The sequence below is a fragment of the Mobula birostris genome, chromosome 1 (assembly GCF_030028105.1).
Source record: "Mobula birostris isolate sMobBir1 chromosome 1, sMobBir1.hap1, whole genome shotgun sequence".
In the NCBI taxonomy this organism is placed as follows: Eukaryota; Metazoa; Chordata; class Chondrichthyes; order Myliobatiformes; family Myliobatidae; genus Mobula; species Mobula birostris.
The window spans coordinates 33529827-33556101 of NC_092370.1; the positions used below are offsets into that span (position 1 = coordinate 33529827).

At 41.5% G+C, this 26275-nt stretch overlaps 1 protein-coding gene across 2 annotated transcripts in view; it reads right to left on the bottom strand.

The window, feature by feature from the left end:
* Positions 1 to 24283, bottom strand: part of terf1 (telomeric repeat binding factor (NIMA-interacting) 1) — a 44354-nt gene extending 20071 nt beyond the window's left edge. The window contains exons 1-6 of one of the 2 annotated variants that reach the window (XM_072253804.1): positions 24056 to 24279; positions 21661 to 21756; positions 3386 to 3519; positions 2761 to 2856; positions 2443 to 2592; positions 1175 to 1269 (exon numbers count right to left, since the gene is read on the bottom strand). In XM_072253804.1, the coding sequence (XP_072109905.1) occupies positions 1175 to 1269; positions 2443 to 2592; positions 2761 to 2856; positions 3386 to 3519; positions 21661 to 21756; positions 24056 to 24242 (758 nt within the window). In that variant the 5' untranslated portion in view covers positions 24243 to 24279. Of the gene's footprint in view, positions 1 to 1174; positions 1270 to 2442; positions 2593 to 2760; positions 2857 to 3385; positions 3520 to 21660; positions 21757 to 24055 lie in introns of both variants that reach the window. The other variant, XM_072253810.1, reaches the window with a different exon arrangement.
* Between the last annotated feature and the right edge of the window lie 1992 nt (positions 24284 to 26275).

A 26275-nucleotide genomic window follows, 5' to 3' on the forward strand; every position in this document is an offset into this window, starting at 1 on the left:
AACAACAACAACAAGGACAGGTACATGGAGCTCACAAAAATAGAGGGTATAGGTAACCCTAGGTAATTTTTAAGATAAGGACATGTTCGGCACAGCTTTGTGGGCCGAAGGGCCTGTATCGTGCTGTAGGTTTTCTATGCTTCTATAACAAATGGCTGTTTAATATTTGTTCTGAAGTTCAGCTTCACTACAGCACAGATCATCTTGGAGTTGAGAGGGATCAGTACAGTGAGAAAGATTGAAAATGGTGCTGGGTAATCGTGTAGCATTGCTTGAGACGAATCTGCATTGAGAGTAGTGTCTTTTAAGGATCTTACATCACAGAGAAGATCATATGGTTGATGCTATTCCCTGCATTACTCTTGAATTTCACTTCATGCAAACTCTGTGTGCTTTTTGGGCACAGTAATTTGGGGGAAGCTGTTTGGTGATGACTTTCCCTTTGGCAGTTAACACAACTGGATCTACCACTTGAAGATAGGTGTGATTACTTCTGCTTGTCATGGGAGATGAGACTGCAATACCTGTAGGTGAGTTGCCAAAGAGCAACATACTGAATGAAGGGAAGGTAGCCAAAGTTGGATACTTATTCTCAAGGTGATGATCCAACATTGGAAAGGGAAGCCATCTACAAACGATCTGATTGTAGATCGTAGCTAAATACAGAATCAAACAAAGGAAGCTCCACTGAATAGGCAGGAGGGAATTGTTGGAAGAGAAAGTTCGGGCAAATATGACAGATAGATAAATGCAACACAATCACAATTAGAGAGCATATTCCTGTTTCAGTAAGATCATGTCTATTTCAGTGAGGAAGGATGGAAACCAGCTTGGAAACCTGGTGTGGGAAGTGACAAAAAGATCAGTGAAGAACTTAATGCTGCAGATTAAGTGGTAGCTTGAAAAGAGTGAGGGTATGGGGCAGTTCTTTCTAAGGGAAAACAATACAGCATCAAGATAAAGAAATAATACCCAAATATAGTTGAGGTATATTAACAGCTAGGCAGGCCAATTAAGCATTTAGAAATTAGGAAACAATACTATGTGGCAGACCAGTTGAATTTGGAAAAGGCATGGGAAAAAAAAACAGAAACACACCAAACGCAATAATAAACTACTTAGTTATCACAGAATAAAGCCAATTTAATTCTCTATTTTTCTTAAACAAAGTTACCATTTGTCATCCTGATGATCATGATTACTCTCATCTCCAGAACTGCTCATGTCTGCATCTCCATTTCTTTGGGACTCCACTACTTTATGTGCTGCCTGTAAATAGATTATAACTGAAGTCCATTATCATTGTCTGTCAAAAAACAGCTTTCCCCATTTTCCTACTTTCAAACATTTACTTTTAAATGACCACACAAACATCTGCTATATTTTACACAGGCAATCAGTGGCATGTGAAATGTCTGGTCTTTTACTGCATGTTTTAAGATATCAACAGTTAACTTAAATGTTATTGATAAATATTTGAGCTTTTTAAAGACACCCAAGGTGTCTTCTTTCTAAAGGTTAAGAAAATTTCTAGTCAATACATTTTATCATGCCATCCATTAGGGATATTGAGTGAAGTCATTTCTATTTGTTGAGAATGCAATAAATCTATGAATTGATGATGCTTATGTTATTACATTTCAATTGTCACATTAATGATCAATGTTGGATCTGGGCTAAAATATTGGAGCACAAGGAAATATTGTGAGAGCTGAACCATGACTTATTAATGGAGAAACAGTGACTTTGTAGTCACTGACTACAGAAGACTAAGTCAAGGCCTACAGCGTTGGTGGAATTTTAGTAAAATTTTAAGTGCAGTACCAACCAGCAAATAATTTGTACATCAGCTTTTATCTTGGCTTACGAAAGGATACGAGTTCGTAAATCATGTGTAATAGGGTCAAAACTAAGGAACACAGAATACACTAAAACTTTGATAAGCTACTATGCAACCATTTAGAAATCCTGATGGTTTAGCATCTGACTCAGGAGGATGATTGTTCGTACATTCCTTCCAGCATCCCCTTCTGACTTACTGGGTTTACTGGGAAGTTTATTACACTATAACATCTGAAAATCTATGAATCAAGTATCTTGGTGTAATAATAGGAATATCATCTAACAGTCTGCAAAACCTGTTGAGGATTATCAAAGTTTTCCTGTAATTAGTATGTTATGAACATTTTTTCTACATAACTTAGGAGAAGATATGACCAATGTGTCTTTCAAGTGCACAAACAAATATTCCCATTGACTGGCCAATTCCTTCTCTAAATTATTAATTAAGGTAGAGAGACTTGGAGGTCACAGACATGTAATCAAGACTTTAATACATTCTAGGCTTATGCAAAGATGGCCTTCGGTAGCATAAAATCAATGATCTCGAATTAGTGAGACAAAAGGAGGAAACAAGTAACTGAACGATGCAATTACACTTACTTGATAAAGGAAGTTTGAGTTTTTCTCACTTAGCATTCTACCTGCAAGAGATTCAGCACACTTAAACAAGCGTTTGTTGCTAAAATTATTAAGGAATTTATGATATGGATCTTTTTTGGTGATAATCACAGAAAGCTTCCTTTTCAAGGCCTGGAAAACAGAATAATATACAAGAAAGCAAAACAATCAATAAAGCTACACAGAAAGTAGTAATGAAAACTAACTTTTCCTTCAAAATAATTATCAGTGAATCTGCTATTAAAAATGTGGCTTTTGTCATGGCATTTTTAAACACAAGATATCAGAAACACAAATCACCGGATCTAATTCATGGGTGATATTTTCCGGAAACTGCCGTTCTAGAACTTCAGTAGCTTTCTTGAAGTCTCCATTCTGCATGCAGACTGCCACACACTGAAAAACAAAAGGTTATGCAAACAAGTAAGACAGCTGGTGGGAGAAATGTGCAAGATATACAGCAAATGGAAAACAAATCAACTGAGGAAACAGGGGATTAACTCTTATGAAGTGAGAGGTAATTAGAAAATAATGCAAGTTTATGAGAATGAAGCTCTGTACAAGATTGTGTGCAAGTTAGAACAATTTAATACAGCTTATGAGCTTAAGCAACTTTACAAAACATCATGAACAGCTGTTTAATGTGTATCATAATTATCATACATTTTCCTATATAGCAAGGACACCCAAGGTAGGCATCTGTGCATGCACAAAAACCACAATAACTATTTACTCCTTTGATTCAATATTTGAGTTTAATGTTTTTAAACTTGGCCTTTTACTGTACATTCTATAGACATCTCCACTGAAAATGTTTCTCTTTACGTGTTAATAACAATAAAGTTACATTTCAATAGCATAATAAGATTATCAGTTAAGTTTCTTAAAGAACATCTTTCATAATATCATTTAGTAAGGTACTAACCTGTATTTGAAGTAGTAGCTTCAAATCTGCATATAGCTCATCCTTCTGTATCTCATTATTGTCCATCATTTCAATCAAAATCATTAACGCAGATTCCAATGGGGTTATACTTTCATCTTTATCAAACTGGACATCTGAAGTGTAAAATTAAAAGAAGTCAATTAAAATATGCTAATCAATTAGTAACATTGGCGTATTTATCACTAGTTATTCACAAAGATTTCACCAATTCAAATCAGATAGTACAGAAAAAATACAAAAGCTGGCACATGCAGGATTATGCTGGTACCCAATTAGAAGAATTTCCATAGTATTGAAGGTTATCCTCATTAGTAATTGTACAATTTTAAATTCACTTTCATTCTTTAAAGACGTTACATGATATCACAATAGATTTCCCAGTGAACTAGTCAGGTTTAAGGGGAGTGCAGGATGCAGTGCCTCAGCTATGGAAGAGGAACGTAAGAAGCCAGACCCCTGGTGATGGAACGAAGCACAACAAATGCTGAGCAATCAGTGGTTCCTAATGGTTGGAGCCTTATTATATTACTAATATAGTAGAAGTAGTTCAATCACTTGAGTTCAAGTATGATATTTCTCCTAAGCGGTTGTCTGTTGCTGGGTCCTCAGGTGGCTGTAGAAGCAAAGGCAAGAGTAAGTGGTGAATGTGGTTAGTGGTTGGTGTTTCTGGTTGTTCAGTCTCTCCTTTTGCAGCTGCTGCTTATTCTCTGTCGTACAGAAGAGATCATTCTCATGTAGTGCAGCTCCCTCTTAGAACAGATTTTCTCCAGGTGTATTTCAGTGCATTGTCTTCCCAGTTTTTAGATACAGTGGCACGCAAAAGTTTGGGCACATCCAGTCAAAATTTCTGTTACTGTGAATAGCTAAGCAAGTAAAAGATGACCTGATTTCCAAAAGGCATAAAGTTAAAGATGACACATTTCTTTAATATTTTAAGCAAGATTACTTTTTTATTTCCATCTTTTACAGTTTCAAAATAACAAAAAAGGAAATGGGCCTGAAGCAAAAGTTTGGGCACCCCGCATGGTCAGTAACACACATAAAAGTTGCTGGTGAATGCAGCAGGCCAGGCAGCATCTCTAAGAAGAGGTGCAGTCGATGTTTCAGGCCGAGATCCTTCCTCAGGACTCAGGTGTACTGCATGGTCAGTAGTTAGTAACATCCCCTTTGGCACACTTGTAAATACTTTCTGTAGACAGCTAAGAGCCTTCCAATTCTTGTTTGGGCAATTTTCACACATTCTTCCTTGCAAAAGGCTTCTAGTTCTGTGAGATTCTGGGCCGTCTTGCATGCACTGCTCTTTTGGGGTCTATCCACAGATTTTTGATGATGTTTACATCGGGGCACTTTGAGGGCCATGGCAAAATCCTTAGCTTGTGTTTCTTGAGGTAGTCCACTGTGGATTTTGAGGTGTGTTTAGGATCATTATCCTGTTGTAGAAGCCATCCTCTTTTCATCTTTAGCTTTTTGTTTTACACACAGTGTGATGTTTGCTTCTAGAATTTGCTGGTATGTAATTGAATTTATTCTTCCCTCTACCAGTGAAATGTTCCCCGTGCCACTGGCTGCAACACAAGCCTAAAGCATGATCGATCCACCCCCATGCTTAACAGTTGGAGAGGTGTTCTTTTCATGAAATTCTGCACCCTTGTTTCTCCAAACATACCTTTGCTCATTGCGGCCAGAAAGTTCTATTTCAACTTCATCAGTCCACAGGACTTGTTTCCAAAATGCATCAGGCTCGTTTAGATGTTCCTTTGCAAACTTCTGATGCTGAATTTTGTGGTGAGGACGCAGGAAAGGTTTTCTTCTAATGACTCTTCCATGAAGGTCATTTTTGTGCAGGTGTCGCTGCACAGTAGAACAGTGCACCACCACTCCAGAGTCTGCTAAATCTTCCTGAAGGTCTTTGCAGTCAAACGGGGGTTTTGATTTGCCTTTCTAGCAATCCTACCAGAAGCTCTCTCGGAAAGTTTTCTTGGTCTTCCAGACCTCAACTTGACCTCCACCGTTCCTGTTAACTGCCATTTCTTAATTACATTACGAACTGAGGAAACAGCTACCTGAAAATGCTTTACTATCTTCTTATAGCCTTCTCCTGTTTTGTGGGCATCATTTATTTTAATTTTCAGTGCTAGGCAGCTGCTTAGAGGAATCCATGGCTGCTGATTGTTGGGACAGGGTTTGAGGAGTCAGGGTATTTATAAAGCTTTGAAATCTGTATCACCTGGCCTTTCCTAACGATGACTGTGAACAAGCCATAGCCCTAACAAGCTAATCAAGGTCTGAGACCTCGGTAAAAGTTATCTGAGAGCTCAAATCTCTTGGGGTGCCCAAACTTTTGCATAGTGCGCCTTTCCTTTTTTCCCCCACTCTAAAATTGTACAAACAAAAAATTATACACTAATCTATTTAAAATGTTGAAAAGAATGTTTCATCTTTAACTTTATGACTTTTGGAGATCAGTTCATCTTCTACTCACTTAACTATTCACACTAACAGAAATTTTGACCAGGGGTGCCCAAACTTTTGCATGCCACTGTATAATGCTGAATTTCTTCATGCAGATTTTGATGTTAACTTTGAAGCGTTTCCCTTGCCTGCCAGTGGCTTGCTGACCTCCCTTCAACTGGGAGTAAAGGATCTGTTTGGGAAGACACTAGTTAGGCATCCAGATAACATGATCTAAACACTGGAGTTGATGCTGCTCAATTGTTGGAGATGCTGTTCATGTTGGCCTTCGCCAGGAGGTGTTAGTGTATTTGTCCTTCCAGCTGATGCTCAAAATCTTTCGTAAGGCTCTTTGGTGGTATTGTTCCAGGGCTTTCAGGTACCAACTGTAGGTGGTCCATGTTTCAGCTCCATACAGGATTGGAAGACACCCATTAGGTCCACGCAGGTTTCAACAACCTTGGACATCTCCAAAGTGCCCATTGCGCAACTTCCTACTCCGGCCTTGACCTTCAGACTGGGTCGTCATGCGCTGCCGCTGGAACCCCCCATCTCCCCTTGCCTCACCGCCACTCTGCAATCCCACCTCCCTCAGGTCCCACCACCAGCTCGGGTCCTCAAAAATTCCATCTTCCTCTCACCCCCACCATCCCTCAACACCTTAAACCTCCTTTTCCCTCAGACACTAGCAACCCCTTCCCCCCTCCGATCCTAGCTCTCATCTGTGCTGTGCTTTCAACATCCCTCCAACCATTCCCTTTCTGAGGCAGAACATTCCGCCCTCAGTAAGGGCATCACCTGTGTCCCCCCGCGCCCACACCTTAGCGAGTTCCGCACCTGCCACGACACAGAGATTTTCCTCCGCCACCTCCATCTCCGAGCCTATTTCTTTGGCAAGGGCTCTCCACCCCACATCAATGACCTCTTCTCCCATCTTCAACCCTTCTCCTCTTCCTGGACACCGCCCTGGTCTTCTGCCTGCTCTGTACCTTTTCATTGCTAATTGCTGATGGGACATTAACCATTTAAACTTCAACACTCCTCTCTCCTATTTCAACCTCACTTCTTCCGAATGCTCTGCTCTCCACTCCCTCCGCAGCAATCCTAACCTTATCATCAAACCCGCATATAAAGGAGGTCTGGTGTACTGACCTCTACCTTGCTGAAGCTCAGACACCTCCTCTTACTTACCCCTTGAACAGGACCCCACTAAGGAACACTAGGCCATTGTCTCCCACACCATCACCAACCTTTTTGGCTCTGGGGATCTCCCATCCACCGCCACCAACCTCATAGTTCCCACCCCCTACACCTCCTGTTTCTACCTCCTACCCAAGATCTACAAACCTGCTTGTCCAGGTAGACTCATTGTTTCAACTTGTTCCTGCCCCTACTGAACTCATATCGGCATACCTTTTATCCTCCCAGTTCAGTCCCTTCCTACCTACATCCATGACACCTCACAGGCTCTGGATCTTTTCAATGATTTCAGGTTCTCTGGCCCCCATCATCTCATCTTTACTATGGATGTCTAGTCCCTATACACCTCCATCGCCCACCAGTAAGGCCTCAAAGCTCTCCGTTTTTTCTGGACACCAAACCTAACCAGTTCTCCTCCACCACCACTCTCCTCGGCCTAGCAGAACTTGTCCTCATTCTAAATGATTTCTCCTTTGGCTCCTCCTACTTCCTTCAAACAAAACGGGTAGCCATGGGCACTCGCATGGGTCCCAGCTGTGCCTGCCTGTTTGCCAGCTACGTGGAATAGTCTATATTCCAAACCTACACTGGTGACCGTCCTGCACTTTTCCTACGCTACATCGATGACTACATTGGTGCTACTTCCTGCACCCATGCCGAACTCGTCAACTTCATCAACTTTGACCTCAACTTCCACCCTGACTCAAATTTACCTGGTCCATTTCCAACACCTCCCTCCCCTTTTGCGATCTCACTGTCTCTATCTCTGGAAACAGCTTTTCTACCAATGCTTATTATAAACCCATGGACTCTCAGATACCTGGACTATATCTCTTCCCACCCTGTTACTTGTAAAAACGCCCTCCCCTTCTCTCAATTCCTCCATTTCCACCGCATCTGCTCTTAGGATGAGGTTTTTCATTCCAGAACGTAGGAGATGTCCTCCTTTTTCAAAAAAAAAAAGGGGGGCACCCCTTCTTCCACCATCAACGCTGCCCTCAACAGCATCTCTTCCATTTTACGCACATCTGCTCTTACCCTTCCTCCCGCCACCCTACTAGGGATAGGGTTCCTCTTGTCCTCATCTACCACCCCATCAGCCTCTGTGTCCAGCACATAACTCTCCGAAACTTCCGCCACCTCCAATGGAATCTCAACATCAAGCACATTTTCCCCCACCCCCCAACTTTCTGCTTTCCGCAGGGATTATTCTCTATGCAACTCCCTTGTCCATTCATTCCCTCCCTACTGATCTCCTTCCTGGTACTTACCCTTGCAAGCGGAACAAATGGTACACCTGCCCCTACACATTCTCCCTCACTACCACACAGGACCCTAAACAGTCTTTCCAGGTGAGGCGACACTTCACCCGTGAGTCTGTTGGGGTCACATACTGTGTTCGGTGCTCCTGGTGTGGCCTCCTGAATATCGGTGAGACCTGATGTTGATTGGGAAACCGATTCACTGAGCACCTACACTCCATCTCCCAGAAAAGCAGGATCTCCCACTTGCCACCTATTTTAAATTCACTTCCCATTCCGATATGTCCATCCTTAGCCTCCTCCACTGTCGTGATGTTACCACACTTACGTTTTCCCCGTTTGGGTAGCCTCCAAGCTGATGGCATGAGCATTGATTTCTCAAACTTCTGATAATGACCCCCAACCCCCTCCTCACCATTTCCCATCCCCTTTTCCCCTCTCTCACCGTATCTCCTTGCCCTTCAATCACCTCCCTCTGATGCATCTCCCCCTTTTTTCTTTCTTCCATAGCCTTCTGTTTCTGTCAGCATACAAAACTTCCCAGCTCTCTACTTCATCCTTTCCCCTCCAGGCTTCACCTATCACCTTGTTTCTCACTCCCCTCCTCCCACCTCTTAAATCTACTCCTCAGCATTTTTCTCCAGTCCTGCCGAAGGGTTTCAACCCAAAAGCACTTTGTGTGTGTTGCTTGGATTTCCAGCATCTGCAGATTTTCTCGTTTTGAATTTAGGAAGGATGACTGCTCTATAGATCAAAAGATTTTTTTTGGGCCCGCAGGCTGCCGTCTTCAAAGGCTCTTTTCCTTAATCTTGAGTAGGCTCCACTAGCACTACCCAGGCAGTGGTTGATTTCTGAGTCGATGTCTGCTTTTGAAGAGAGAATGCTGCCAGGGTACGGAAAAGATCTACATTTTCAAGGACAATATCGTCAACTTTTATGGAGAGCTGGATAAATGGCCAGTTACATTGGAAGCAAGACCCAGGGCCTTACAGTGTTTTGAAAGATTATTCAGCCTCGCAACTATTTTCACATTTTACTGTCTCATCTTCTAAGTTTAAAATATATTTTCACCAGATTGATTCCTGGGATGGCAGGACTTTCATATGATGAAAGACTGGATCGACTAGGCTTATACTCTCTGGACTTTAGAAGATTGAGGGGAGATCTGATTGAAACGTATAAAATTCTAAAGGGATTGGACAGGTTAGATGCAGGAATATTGTTCCCGATGTTGGGGAAGTCCAGAATGAGGGGTCACAGTTTGAGGATAAAGGGGAAGCCTTTTAGGACCGAGATGAGGAAAAACTTCTTCACACAGACAGTGGTGAATCTGTGGAATTCTCTGCCACAGGAAACAGTTGAGGCCAGTTCATTGGTTATATTTAAGAGGGATTTAGATATGGCCCTTGTGGCTAAAGGGATCAGGGGGTATGGAGAGAAGGTAGGTACAGGGTTCTGAGTTGGATGATCAGCCATGATCGTACTGAATGGCGGTGCAGGCTCGAAGGGCCGAATGGCCTACTCCTGCACCTATTTTCTATGATTCTATATTGAGTTAGGATTTTTGAGCTAATTTACAAAATACTGTGCACCATGTCAAATCAAAAGAGCAATTCCAAAACCTGTCAATAATTTACTAAAAATTAAAACCAAAACTGTTAAGGATAATCAAGGACACAACCCACCCAGCCAACACACTTTTCATCCCTCTTCCCTCCGGGAGAAGGCTCAGGAGCTTGAAGACTCGTACGGCCAGATTTGGGAACAGCTTCCTTCCAACTGTGATAAGACTGCTGAACAGATCCTGACCTGGATCTGGGCCGTACCCTCCAAATATCCGGACCTGCCTCTCGTTTTTTTTTTGCACTACCTTACTTTCTATTTTCTATTTATGATTTATAATTTAAATTTTTAATATTTACTATCGATTTGTACTCCAGGGAGTGCGAAGCGCAGAATCAGATATCGCTGCGATGATTGTACGCTCTAGTATCAATTTTTGGCGACAATAAAGTATAAAGTACATACTGAAGTACTCATCCCCTTATAATTACTACAGTAACTTTCCTCAGGAGCAATATATCACCTTACCAGTTCACCCAATTTGGATCACCTGTTTTCAATGAATTCTTAAGAGTAAATACTCCTTCTCTGTGAGGTCCAACAGTTTGGTAGATTTTCAACAAACCACACCAAAATGAAGACAAAAGAACATTCAAGACAAGTCAGGGAAATGATAATAGAGAAAAACAAATCTAGGGAAGGATACAAGACCATCTCAAATTTAACCTATCTCAAAAGCACTGAACATACCATGGAGATCAATACAATCCACTGTGCAAAAGTGGAAAAAATATGAAACAGCCACACTACCTAGGTTAGCTGCCCCTCTAAACTTAGTCACTGGAGAAGAATGGCATTTGTTAGAGAGACTACTGTGATGCCAGTTACTCTGACTTCTGCAGCTCACTCAATGGTTGCAACTGGAGATGAAGTTCACGGCTCCATAATCCCTAAGGCCTTACACATACAGGGTATTTATGGAAAAACGGCAAGGAAGCAGCCTTGGCTTAAAAAAAAGCACATCCATACCCATAAAGACTTTGCAAAGTGTCACTTAGAAGATACTGTAAAGATGTGGAAGAAGGTCTTGTGGTTGAATGAGAGTAAAGTGGAACTTTTTGGCCTCAATACTAAGCTTGTGGTATAAATCTAATACTGTGCTTCAGTCAGGTAACACCATCCCTACTCTAAAATATGGTGGAGGGAGCATCATGCTTTGGGGAAGCTTTTCAGCAGCAGGGACTGGAAATCTGGTCTGGATTGATGGGAAGATGAATGTTACTAAATACAGAGAGATACTGCCAGCCTCTGTCGGAAAGCTTAAACTGGCGAGGAAATTGTCTTTCAGCAAGACAATGAACCAAACAAAACACACTGCCAGAACAACTATGTGGTAGTTTCAAATGAAGAAAATTGATATAATTTTGTAACCCAGTCACAGTCCTGCCCTTAACTTGACCAAACACCTCTGGCAAGAGATCAAGGTTGCTGTCCACCGCTGCTCCCTAACTAACCTGGCAAGGAGAAATATGCAAATCTTGCTTCATCAAGTTGTGAAAATCTAACTGTTTTTTGGGTTAACTGTGAAAAAAAGGAGCATGATTCATAAATAAAATTCTCAGTTAAATTGACCAAATTCCTGGTTGCAATACTCAGCCCATTTTTCCAGCTGGTCCAGAACCTGCTGTATGCTCTGATAGTCTTCCTCGCTGTCCCCTACACTCCCAGTCTTGGTGCTGTTCGGAAATTTACTGATCCAGTTTACCACATTATCATCCAGATCGTTGATATAGATGACAACAACAGACGCAGCAACGATCCTTGCGGCACTCCACTACTCACAGGCCTCCGGTCAGAAGGGCAGCTAACTACAACTTTGTGGCTTCTCCCACAAAGCTAATGTCTAATTCAATTTACTACCTCATCTTGAAAGCCAAGCAACTGAACCTTCTTGACAAACCTCCTATGTGGGACCTTGTCAAATGACTTGCCAAGGTCCATGTGGACAACATCCACTGCCATCAACTTTCCCAGTAACTTCCTCGAAAAACCCTAAGATTGGTTAGACATGACCTACCAGACACAAAGCCACTCTGACCATCCTTATTCAGTCCATGGCTATCCGAATACTCCTGCACCTGGTGCCTTAGAACATCTTCCAATAAATTTCGAACTACTAATATCGGGATCACCTGTTTGTAGTTTCCTGGTTTACTTTTAGAGCCTTTCTTAAAGAGCGGAACAACATTAGCTTTCCCCCAGTCCTCTGGTACTCCACCCGTCTCTAGGGATGATTTAAGTATCTCTGCTAGGCCCCTGCAATTTCTGCACTCGCCTCTCACAGGATCAGGGCGGACACCTTGTCAGGCCCTAGGGATTTATCAACCCTAATTTGCCTTAAGAAAGCAAACACCTCTTCCTCTGTAATCTGTATTAGGTTCATAACCTCGCTGCTGCTTTGCCTCACCTCTACAGACATTGTGCCCATAACCTGAGTAAATACAGATATAAAGAATCTACTTAAGGTCTCTCCTATCTCTATTGGCTCCATGCATAGATTACCACTCTTCTAGAGGTCCCTGGCAATCCTTTTGCTCTTATCCCTTAAGATTCTCCTTCACCTTGTCTACTAGGGCAACCTCCTACTTTCTTTTAGCCTTCCTAATTTCTTTAAGTACTCTCCTGCATTTCTTATATTTCTCAAGTACCTCACATTAGTTCCTACCAGCTATGCACCTCTTTTTTTTTCGTAACTAGGGCCTCAATATCTCTTGAAAATCAAGGTTCCCTACACCTGTTGTCTTTACCTTTTGTTCTGATAGGCATATATAAGCTTGTTACTCTCAAAATTTCACTTTTGAAGGCTAAGCCCACCTTTTCCAGAAAACAGTTTGTCCCAATCCACAACTTACCAGATCTTTTCTGAAACCATCAAAATTGGCCTTCCCCCACTTTAGAATCTCAACCCACAGACCAACCCTATCTTTTACCAGATCTACTTAGAAACTAATGGCACTATGATCACTAGATACAAAGTGTTCCCCTACACAAAATTCTGTCACCTGCCTTATCTCGTTCCCTAATAACATATCAAGCATTGCACACTCCCTAATTGGAGCTCCTAGGTACTGTTTAAGAAACTTTCCTGAACACATTTGACAAACTCTATCCCATCTAGTCTTTTTACAGTATGGGATTCCCAGTCAGTATGTGGAAAGTTAAAAACACCTACAACAATTTTATGTTTCTTACAATAGTCTGCGATCTCTCTACAAATTTGTTCCTCTAAATTCCTCAGACTGTTGTGTGATCTATAATATAGCCCCAATATCGTGTTTGTACCTTTCTTATTCCTCAGTTCCATCCATAAAGCCTCACTAGATGAGTTTTCCAGTCTGCCCTGACTGAGCACTGCTGTGACATTTTCCCTGACCAATAATGCCACCCCTCTCCCTTTAATCCCTCCTGGTCTGTCAAGCCCAAAACAATGAAACTCTGGAACATTGAGCTGCCAGTCCTGCCCTTCCTGCAACCAAGTCTCACTAATGGCTACACTATCATGATTTAATGTGTTGATTCATGCACTAAAATATACGCAACTCAGGACATTAGATGCACCAGGCTCAGCTTTCAGATTCCTGACTTCGTCTGCAGCTTAACATCTGTCTCCACAACCTCTCCACTATCTGTTTTGGCAGCCTGTTTCCCAGCCCCCTGCAGCTCTAGTTTAAACTCTTCCACCCGCCCCCACTGTGCAACACAAGCAAACATTCCCACTAGGATATTAGTCCCCCTTCAGTTCAGGTGCTAACTGTCTCTTCTGTATAGGTCCCACCTTCCCTGGAAGAGAGGCCGTTGTTCCAAAAATCTAATGCCCTCCCTCCTACTACAACTTCTTAGCCACGTGTTAAACTGTATGATCTTCCTGTTTCTAGCCTCACCAGCACATGGCACAGGTAGCAATCCTGAGATCACAACCCTGTCCTTTAACTTAGCATCGAACACCCTGAGCTCGCTTTGCAGACCTCGTTGCTCCTCCACTGCAATGACACCAACTACGTCATTGGTACCTACATGGACCAAAGCCTTTGGCTGCTCAGTCTCCCACCTAAGAATGCTGAGGACATGACCCGAGATGTCCTGAAACCTGGCAACCGGGAGGCAACATACCATCGGGAATCTTTTTTTTTTATATAATTTTTATTGAGTTTTCAAAGTGAATACATGAGAAGATAATAGCTACCCTCCCCCCTCCCCTTAACCCCTCCCCCCAATATATACCCCTACCTAAAAAGAAAAGAAAGAAAGAAAGAAGAAAAAAAAAGAGAAGAACCGCCTGGATATTGGAAGGTTTCCACATGCTCCATGGGATTCAAAATAAATTTAGTATATTTATTAGTTACTTTCCCCAAGGGACCAAGATCTTTATCATTGGAGCAACTAAATATGCCATCCTATCTTTTGTAAATAAGGGTGCCAAATATTCAAAGATGTTTCGTATTTATCTCTTAAATTATAAGTAATTTTTTCGAATGGAATAGAACTAGCCATTTCATTGCTCCAACCATTCATACTTAGATACGAATCAGATTTCCAAGTAACTGCTATAGCTTTCTTAGCTACTGCCAGTGCAATTTTTATGAATTCTTTCTGATATTTATTCAATTTGAGTTTCGGTTTTATTCCTTCAATATCACCTAATAGAAGTAATACAGGGTTATGCCGAAATTGAGTTCCAGTAATTTGTTCCAATAAGACTCTTAAATTTATCCAAAAAGGTTGAATTTTAGAACAAGTAGAATGTAAGAAAGTACCAATTTCTTGATTACACCGAAAACATTTATCAGATAAATTTGAATTTAATCTATTTTTTGTGGTGTAATATATAATCGGTGTAAAAAATTATATTGTACTAATCTAAGTTGAACGTTTATTGTATTTGTCATACTGTCAAGACACAGTCTTGACCAATTTGTTTCATCAATATTAATATTCAGATCCATTTCCCATTTTTGTTTTGACTTATGGATTCCTTGTTTAATTGTCTGTTTTTGAATCAAATTATACATATAAGAAATAAATTTTTTAATTTTCCCTTTTTGAATTAAAATTTCAATTTCATTAGATTTTGGCAAAAACATTGTTTGACCCAGTTTGCCTTAATTGAAGGTAACAAAAGAAAGTATTATTTGATATTTTATATTTATTCTTTAGTTGTTCAAATGACAACAATATACCTCGTTCATAACAGTCTCCTATAGATCTAATCCCTTTTTGGTACCAATTATATAAAAGTTGATTATCCACTGTAAAAGGACTAAGTCTGTTTTGGAACAAAGGTCTCCTTGCTAATAAAGATTTCTGTATTTCATTACCAACATTTATCTTATTCCATAGATCAATCAAATGTTTTAATATAGGAGATTCTTTCTTTTCCCGTATCCATTTAGATTCCCATTTATATATAAAATCTTCAGGTATATTTTCTCCTATCTTATCTAATTCTATTTTAATCCATGCCGGTTTTCGATCATCAAAGAAAGATGCAATAAATCTAAGTTGATTAGCTCTATAATAATTCTTAAAGTTTGGAAGTTGTAACCCTCCTAACTCAAATTTACATGTCAATTTTTCCAATGATATTCTTGACATCTTACCTTTCCAGAGAAATTTTCTCACACATTTATTTTACTCCTGAAAAAATTTCTGTGGCAATTGTATTGGTAATGTTTGAAACAAATACTGTAATCTAGGAAATATATTCATTTTTACAACATTGACTCTACCCACTAATGTTACTGGTAGTATCATCCATTTGTCAAGATCTTCTTGAATTTTTTTCAATAGTGGTAAATAATTAAATTTATATAAATTGTTTACATCATTATCAAGTCTTATACCTAAATACTTTATACCATTTACCGGCCATCTAAATTGGGTTGCTAATCGACATTGGCTATAGTCTCCTTTAATAAGAGGTAAAATTTCACTTTTATCCCAATTTATTTTATACCCTGATACTTTCCCATATTCATCCAATCTAGAAGATAATTTATGTAACGAATGTTGTGGGTTTGTTAAGTAAATCAAAACATCATCAGCAAAAAGGTTAATTTTATATTCCTCCTGATTAACTCTAAAACCCATAATATCTGGATCAATTCTCATTAGTTCTGCTAATGGTTCTATCGCCAGTACAAATAAAGCAGGTGATAATGGACAACCTTGTCTAGTTGACCTTTTTAATTGGAATGGTGTTGAAATTTGAGTGTTTGCCACTACTTTAGCATTAGGGTTAGTATTTAAAGTTTTAATCCAGTTTATAAAAGATGTTGCTAACCCATATTTTTCTAATACTTTAAATAAAAAATCCCATTCCAATCTATTAAATGCTTTTTCTGCACCCAAGGCTACTACTATACTCTTCTCGTCCCTTTTTTGTGCCAAATGAATTATACTGCGTAGCCGAGTTACATTATCTGCCAATTGTCTATTTTTAATAAATCCTGTTTGATCCATATGTATTAATTTTGGTAAATATTTAGATAATCTATTCGATAAAATTTTTACTATTATTTTATAATCCGTGTTCAATAAAGAAATAGGCCTATATGATGTTGGTTTTAAAGGATTTCTGTCTTTTTTTGGCAATACTATTACAATCGCTGTTGAAAAAGATTCTGGGAGTTTATGTATTTTTTCTGCTTGACCTATTAACTCCATAAAGGGAGGAAATAATAAATCTTTAAACTTTCTATAAAATTCAGGTGGAAAACCATCTTCTCCTGGAGCTTTATTACTTTGGAGTGATGCTAAAGCTTCTTCAACCTCTGTTCTTCAATTTTGGAAGAGTTACTTGTGATAAAAACCTTTCTATCTCATTAACATCATTTTGTGATTCTGATTGATATAATTCAGAATAAAAACTTTTGAAGGTTTCATTAATTTCTAAAGGTTTATAAGTAATTTTATTTGCACTTGTTCTAATTACATTTATCGTGTTGGAACCTTATTCTGTTTTCAACTGCCAAGCAAGAATTTTTTGTGCTCTCTCACCTAACTCATAATACCTTTGCTTAGTTCTTATGATTGCTTTTTCCATTCTGTATGTCTGAAGCGTATTATATTGTAACTTCTTATTGACAAGTTGCCTTCGTTTTTCTTCTGACATATGTCTTTGAGATTCTTTTTCTAATTTTGTAATTTCCTTTTCCAATTGATCTAGTTCTGCCATATAGTCTTTCTTAATTTTAGACGGGAATCTTGTTCTCGTCTACAGAACATCCTTTCTGTTCCACTAATTATGAATTCCCTATCACCACAGCTCACCTCCTTTCCCCTCTCTCCTCTGAGCCACAGAGCCAGGCTCAATGCCAGAGACATGACTGCTGTGACTTTCCTCTGCTAGGTCATCTTCACCCCAACAGTACCCACAGTGGTATACCTGTTGTTGAGGGGAATGGCCACAGGTACTCTGCACTTAACTGGTTTCCCCTTCCTGCTGTCACCCAGTCTCCTGTGTCCTGCAACTTGGGTATAACTACCCCTCTATATGGCCAATCTATTACCCACTCAGCCTACCGAATGATCCTGAGTTCATCTAGTTCCAGCTCCGACACCTTAATGCAGAGTGTTAGAAACTGCAGCTGGGCCCACTTCTTGCAGGTGTGGTCTCCCTGCCTTCCCACATTCTGCAAGAGCAGCATTCCACTTCCCTGCCTGGCATCCCTACTGTTCTAACTATGCAAATATAAAGGAGGAAAACAATAAATAAACTGGGAAAAAAAAATCTACTTACAGCTTTTTTACCTTCTCCCCATGCAAGCCTCTCCTCACTGAAGCCTGAAAGAGCTAAAGCCTTAAATAACACTGTCCACTCCAACAAAGGCTGTTCTGTTTGCCCCTACCTTATTTAATTTGTTCTTGCCAATCAAGCCTGATCGCTGACTGGCCACCGCTCAAAACACCAAAATGCTGCAAAACAATGCCAAATGTACTCAATTGGTGAACCTGAGTGAGCCACGTCTTCTCATGCTTCCGATCACTGAGTGGCCGCGGTTCTAAATACTGATGTGGCAAAGCCGTTTCCCATGATGGGGGAGTCTAGTACGAGAGGGCATGACTTAAGGATTGAAGGGCACCCATTCAGAACAGGAATGCAAAGAAATTTTTTTAGCCCAAGGGTGGTGAATCTATGGAATTTGTTGCCATGGGTGGCAGTGGAGGCCAAGTCATTGGGTGTATTTAAGGCAGAGATTGATAGGTATCTGAGTAGTCAGGGCATCAAAGGTTATGGTGAGAAGGTGGGGGAGTGGGACTAAATGGGAGAACGGATCAGCACATGATAAAATGGCACAGCAGACTCGATAGGCCGAATGGCCGACTTCTGCTCCTTTGTCTTATGGTCTTAAATATTTATTAATATCATTTCTTTCTTTTTGCATTTGCACACTGGTTGAACACAAACTGGTATGGTCTTTCAGTGATTCTGTTACAGTTATTATTCTATGGATTTATTGAGTAAATCCACACTAGACAATGAATCTCAGGAGTTGTATATGGTGACTTAGATGTACTTTGATAACATGTTTACTTTGAACTATTCTTTCTTCTTGTGTTTACTTGTGTTGCTTGTTTTTTGCACTCTGGTTGTCCACCCTGTTGATGTGGACTTCATTGATTTATTATGGTTATTGGATTCATTGAGTATACCCACAAGAAAATTAATCTGTGTTGGATATGGTGACATACATGTACTTTGATAAAAAATTTACTTCGAACTTCAATCTGAAGTTTTATCGGTGACCTCAGTTTCCTTCCTTAAAAAATCTGGAAATATCTATAGCTTGTCTCATTACTATCTTTGTTAATATGCTATCTGATGTTAGCTCTAGTGTAATGTTGTGCAACGGGGCAAAGATGTCACCAAACTGAACAGCTAATTGCAATGAACTCACAGATTGCAAGCCAGAAGTTAAAAAGATACATTAACACGTATACTAATGAAGAACTGCACAACTTCTGTTGCCACACGCACAAGTGGGCAGATGAAGGCAAATACAGACAGATCCAAAATTACACAATTTTGAGTTACATCGATTCATGTTTACATACCTTGTTATATCACCAACATTTCAACCTGCACAGTACTCTAATTTACATTTAATGGTACACTGGCAGCTGGCTGCCACTGCACACTTCTGTGCCAGGAACAATGTGTGAACTCCTGTCCTTCTCTATCAAGCCCAGGCTTGGACACAAGAAGCTACATGTGAACACTGGTTTTAGCAGATAGCCTGGGACCAGCACGTGTTGTATAGCATGGTGATTTGGAGCTTAGAACCACACGCAGGAGGTAGCCACTGACTAGCAGTGGCTGCTCCATGAACCTAGAGATGGTCTGGATACTGTGGAGTCTTTCCCCAACTCCTATTGGAGATCATAGAAGACATTTTCTTTGTATGGCTCCACAGCTTTCCCCTGTCTGGAGATTTCTTTATGGCAGGGGGCCCCAATCTTTTTTTATGCCATGGGCCAAGACCATTAAGCAAGGGATCTGTGGACCCCAGGCTGGGAACTCCTGCTCTGTGGTAATCTCAGTGGCAGTGACTTCGACCTCCATTCAACCTGTTAGCATAGGTCAGGGAAAGCTGCATGGCCAGAGAAGAACTTCTATCAGAACCAACAGGAACCAGAATCAGGTTTAACATCACTGGCATGTGTCATGAAATTGTTGTTAAGCAGCATATTGTAATAAATAAACTGTGAATTACAGTAAGTAATTAAATAAGGAGTGAAAAATGAGAAACAAGTAGCGAGGTAGTGTTCAAGGGTTCAATGTCCGTTCAGAAATCAGACGGCAGAGGGGGAAGAAGCTGTTCCTGAATCATTGAGCGTGTGTACCTCCTTCCTGATGGCAACAATGAGAAAAGGTCATGTTCTGGTTGATGGGGGTCCTTAGTGAAGATTACTTTTTTTTTTTTTTGAGGCATCACTCCTTGAAGGTGTCTTGGATGCTGGAGAGGCTAGTGCCAATGATGCAGCTGACTGAGTCTGCAACTTTCTGCAGCTTGTCTCGATCCTGTGCAGTGCCCCCTGCCCCCACACCAGACGTTGAACCAACCAGTTAGAATGCTCTCCATGGTACAACTGTAGAAATTTGCAAGTCTCTTTGGCGACATACCAAATCTCTTCAAACTCAATGAAATATAGCCGCTGTCCTGCCTTCTTTGTAGCTGCATCAACATGTTGGGCCCAGGATAGATCAAAGTGCAAAAAGTTCAAAGTAAAACTTATTATCAGAGCGTCACCACATACAACCCTGAGATTATTTTTCTGCGGACATATTTAGAAAATCTATGGAAGAGTAACTTTAAACAGGATTGATGAACAACAGATTGCAGAAATGTAAATATAAATAAATAGCAATAAATAACGAGAGCATGAAATAACAAGATAAACAAGTATCCTTAAAGTGAGACTATTGGCTGTGGGAACACCAGAAAAAGAATGAGTGTAGTTATCCCCTTTTGTTCAAGAGCCTGATGGTTGAGGGGTAGGAACTTGTTCTTGAACCTGGTGGTGCAAGTCCTGAGGTTCCTGTACCTTCTACCTGATGGCAGTAGTGATAAAAGAGCACAGCCTGGGTGGTGAGGATTTTTGATGATGGTTGCTGCTTTTCCAGGGCACTGTTTCATGTAGGTGTGCTCAATGGTTGAGAGGACTTTACCCGTGATGTACTGGGCTGATCTTCTGTAGGATGCTCAAAGGCATTGGTGTTCCCATACCAGGCTGTACTGCAGCCAGTCAGCACACTTTCCACCTCACATCTATAGAAGTTTGCCAAGGATTTTGATGACATGTCAAATCTCTGCAGACTCCTGAGGAAGTAGAGGCGCTGCCATGCTTTCTTTGCAATTACATTTATATGACGTGCTCGTGACAGGTCCTCTGAGATAGTGACACCCAGGAACAAAGTTACTGACCCACTCCACCTCTGATCCTCTGATGAATACTGGCTCACAGACCTCTGGTTTTCCTCTCCTAAAGTCTACAATCACCTCCCTGGTTTTGCTGACACTGAGTGAGAGTTTGTTGTTATTACACCACTCAGCCAAACTTTCCATCTCCCTCCTGTACACTGATTCACCACCACCTTTGATACGGCCCACAACGACGATGCCATCAGCAAACTTCTATATGGTGTTGGAGCCATACTGAGCCACACAGCCATAGGTGTAAAGCGTCAATATCCTTAGAGATGTTGACACCCAGGAACCTGAAAATGCTCACCCATCCATTTCTGATCACTCAATGAGTACTGGTGTGTGTTCCGTCATCTTACCCCTTCTGAATCCACGATCAGTTCTTTGGTGTCACTAATATTGAATGCAAGGTTGTTGCTGTGGCACTAGCTGATCTATCTCGCTTCTGTACACCTTGTCAACATCTGAAATTCTGCCGACAATAGTTGTATCATCAGCAAATTTATAGATGGCATTTGTGCTGTCCCTAGCCTCACAATCATGGGGGTAGAGAGTAGAGCAGTGGACTAAGCACACATCCCTGAGGTGCACCAGCGTTGATCACTAGCAAGGTAGAGATGTTATTTCCCATCCCCACAGACTGTGGGATGGCACAGTAAGGAGAAACGAGGGGGGGTCTGCATGATCTGGTTATATACAGAGCAGTTGCTGATAAAAACATACAAATAATTATCTCGTCTATTTAAATCTTGAATTGAGGTGGAAAATAAACCAACAATAAAAATATAGTTACCAAGATTACTTCCTTCCACAATTCGAGATAGGATTTGGCAGACATGCAGCTTCTTTGCCTGTTTGGACTTTATAATGGAAGGCTGCTGAACAAAACCTAAAAGAAAAGAAATTATCAGTACTACTGTTACTAAGTTCACAAAAATATCCTATTAATTAGAAAAACTCTTCTCCCCCCCCCCCAACCAAACAACACATTTGAAATAATGAAATTGAAAATGCATTATGTAATGCCTTGCCAGGTCCTCCAAGAAGAAATAACAAACAGACCAAAATCACAAAATGGTCATATAGCAGTGAAGAGATTTGTCAGGCAAAGAAGCTATTTGAAATTAAGTGGTCAAACAATTTACACAAAAGGTGAAAGTGTCAGGAATGAGGTAGAAGGGAGGGAAACAATGTGCAACATGCACGGTTAAAGACATTACCCTAAAGGAGAAAGAGATTCTCCTGGTTACCAGTCCAGGAGACACGCAAACAGATGCCATAATAGTTGCACCAGAGAATATAAAGACAATGAAAGATGAAAGCCCAGAGTGTAAGTTGCATAAAGGAAAACAATTATTGATGAATTTGGCCTTTTCCCCACTCTTCCTTTTAACCTTGCCAATCAGAACTTGGCCAATATCTTGATTAACTCTAATACTCTTCCTCTACGGAAGGAGTTCGACTCACCACAGAATACAACATGATCATTACTTAATCACTACATGCTTCAGTATTAGTATGCATTAGGGTCCAAATGGGATTCTAATTCCATTTTTGCTATAATCCCACACATAATATGAAGCAACCTAAAGCACAGCATAACTTATTAGCTTCACACGTCCCAGTGATAATAAAATGAACCAGGATTGAAACTTTCCAGGACTGATACAGCACTCTGCTCCACAACCTTGAGTTAGGGTGCAAGTCCTGCAAGGTGCTACCTTAAAATTTGCTTAGAGATACAAAATACTGAAGGTGCTGGAATCCAGAAGAAAAAAAAAGTGTTGCTGGAAGAATTCAGCAGTTCAAGCAGCATCTGAGGGAAATAGACTGTCGATGTTTTGAGTCAAGACCATTCATCTGGAATGTAGTGTAGAGGGGAAAAGGATGTGTAGGCACAGGAGACTGTAGAAACTAGATTCTTCATAGGAAATTTATTCTCAAAGTACATATGCCACCTTACAACCTTGAGATTCATTTACTTGTAGGCATTTGCAGCATTCAAGAAACACAATACAATCAACGAAAAACTGCACCCGACAGGAAGGGCAAACAATCGATGTGCGCAAAAGACAGCAAACTGTACAAGTACAAAAAGAAAAACACAGAAATAATAATTATAATAGATATTGAGAACACGAGGTGAGTCTTTGAAAGTGAGCCCATAGCTTACAGCAACAATTCAATGATGGGGGTGAGTAAAATTGTCTCCTCTGGTTCAAGAGCCTGATGATTGAGTGAAAATGACAGTCCTGAACCTGGTGGTGTGCATCCAGAGGCTTTAGTACCTTTGTCCTGATGGCAGCAGTAGTAACAGAGCATAGCCTGCAAGATGAGGGTCCTTGATGATGGATGCTGCTTCCCTGCGACAGTGCTCTAGGTAGATATGCTGGGAGGGCTTTACCCAGAGGGGTATCTACTACTTTTTGTATAATTTTCCATATGCAGGCCATGATGCAACCAATCACAATACTCTCCACCGTATATCAATAGGAGTCTGTCAAAGGTTTAGATGTTTGCTAACTTCTAAGGAAGTAGAGGCAGCGCTGCTTTCGTCCTAATTCAATTTACGTGCTGGCCCCAGAACAGGTCCTCTGAAATGATAATATCGAGGAATTTAAATTTGCTGAACCTTTCTACACCTGATTCCTTGATTAAGACTGGCTCAGGGAGCTTTTGTTTCCCTCCCCTGAAGTCAATACTAGAGATTGGTCTCGATGATATTGAGTGAGAGAAGTTATTGTGGCATCACTCAGACAGATTTTCAATCGTCCTCCTAAATTCTGATGACAGTGGTGTCGTCAACAAACTTAAATACGGCATTGGAACTGTGCTTAGCCTCAGTCTAAAGTATAAAGCGAGAAGAGCAGGGTGCATCTGTGATGACCGAGATTGTGGAAGAAATGTTGTTGCCAATCCGAACTGACTGGAGTCTCCAAGTGAGGAAATCGAGGATTCAATTGCGTAAGGAGGTATTTAAACCAAGGTCTTGAAGCTTATTGATTAGTTTTGGGGTAATGATAGTATTGAATCTGGTGGAGAAATAACGGAAGAACAAGGTAGATTGAGGGGGAAGGAGATGTTGGCGTTTCAGGTTGAGAATCTCCATTGGGACAGAGGAAATGATAAAGTCATGTGCTTTAAATTCAATTAAATACAAATAATCATCGAGAGTCGTGTTTACTGACCATTCATGGTGTCCCTTATCATTCGGAACTCCTCGAACATTTCTGCCCCGAAATAGCGGTAGAGACTGTAACACATGAAATCCACGATCCAGCCGCTTGCCACCTCCATCACCTGAGAAAAGTCACGACTGAGAGGCAAACTGTTCGGCACCGAATTCCGCCCCTTGCTCCTCTTGCACGCCGCCATTTTCACTCTCGGCTGTATGCAGAATAAGCACGGCGTGCCCCGACCAAAATAGTTCCGCCGTCCGCCGAGCCCCGACCAAAATAGTTCCGCCGTCCGACGTTGTCCACCAAAATAGGTCCCGAGGTCGGCGGATGGGGAGTCAGGGTACATCTAATACAGCCTTTTTCATGCCATGGACCCTATCATTAACCCCATGTTGGGAACCCCTGATAAATTTAATCTTCCTCTCACCCCACTTTCCCTGAACACCCCAACCCTCCTCTCACATTTGACACTGCCAGTCCTTTTCTGCCCTCTGATCCCAGCTCTCATCTGTGCCGGGCCTTCACCATCCCCTCTGACCTTCCCCTCTCTGAGGCAGAACGTTCTGCCTCAGTAAGGGCTTCACCTTTGTCCCCCTTCGCCCACACCTCAGTGAGTTTCACACCCGCCATGACGCTGAGCTCTTCCTCCGCCACCGCCGCCTCCGACTTGGAGCCTACTTCTTTGCCAAGAACTCTTCATCCCCGAACCGATGACCCCTTCTCCCATCTTCAACCCTCCGCCTCTTCCTGGACACTTCGCCTGCTTTGCATCTTTTCATTGCTAACGGCCGACAAGACATCAGCTGTCTGGACTTCACCACTCCTCTCTCCAATTCCAATCTCACTCCTTCCAAATGCACTGCTCTCCGCTCTCTCCGCACTAATCCTAACCTCACCATCAGCCCCGCAGCTAAGGGAGGTGCTGTAGTAGTCTTGTGGGCTGACCTCTACCTTGCTGAGTCCTGGCGACAACTGTCCTTCACCTCCTCGTACTTACCCCTCGAACAGGACTCCACTAAGGAGCACCAGGCCATTGTCTCCCACACCATCACTGACCTTATTAACTTTGGGGATCTCCCATCCCCTGCCACCAACCTCATAGTTCCCCTACCCCGCACCTCCCATTTTTACCTCTTACCCAAGATCCACAAACCTGCCTGTCCAGGTAGACCCATTGTCTCTACTTGTTCCTGCCCCACTGAACTTATATCTACATACCTTGATTCAGTTTTATCCCTCTTGGTTCAGTCCCTTCCTACCTACATCTGCGACACTTCACGCACTTGATCTTTTCAATGATTTCAAGTTCCCTAGTCCAGATCACCTTACAAACGTATTTTCACTATGGTGTCCAGTCCCTATACACCTCATCCCCCAACAGGAAAGTCTAGGTCTCAAAGTTCTCTGTTTCTTTCTGGACACCAGGCCCAACCAGTTCCCCTCCGCCGCCGCTCTCCTCTGTTTGTCAGAACTTGTCCTCACTCTTAACAATTACTCCTTAGGTTCCTCCCACTTCCTTCAAACAAAAGGTGTAGCCATGGTCCTGCTGAAAGGTCTCAGCCCAAAACGTTGACTGTACTCTTTTCCACGGATGCTGCCTGGCCTGCTGAGTTCCTCCAGCATTTTGTGTGTGTTGCTTGGATTTTCAGCATCTGCAAATTTCGCTTCTTTTTGTATCCATGGGTACTCACATGGGTCCCAGCATTGCCTGCCTGTTTGTTGGCTGCGTGGAACAGTCTATGTTCCAAGCCTACACTGGTATCACTCCCAAACTTTTCCAATGCTACATCGACGACAGCATTGGTGCTGCTTCCTGCTCCCACGCGGCCTCGTCGACTTCATCAACTTTGCCTCCAACTTCCCTCAAATTTGCCTGCTCCACTTCTGACACCTCCCTCTCCTTTCTTGATCTCTCTGTCTCTATGTCTGGAGACAGTTTATCTACTGATGTTTATTATAAACCCACTGACTCTCACAGCTACTTGGACTATATCTCTTCCCACCCTGTTACTTCGCCATCCCCGTCTCTCAATTCCTCCGTCTCCACCACGTTTGCTCTCAGAGTGACGCTTTTCATTCCAGAACAAAGACCACTGCAACTTTCCCTTCCACAACACTTACAAAGCATTCTTCTGTCCACTGTTTGGGAAGTCTGACCACTTCTCCATCCTATTTCTGCCTGTGTACAGGCAGAAACTGAAACAAGAGACAGCCATAGTTAAAACTGTC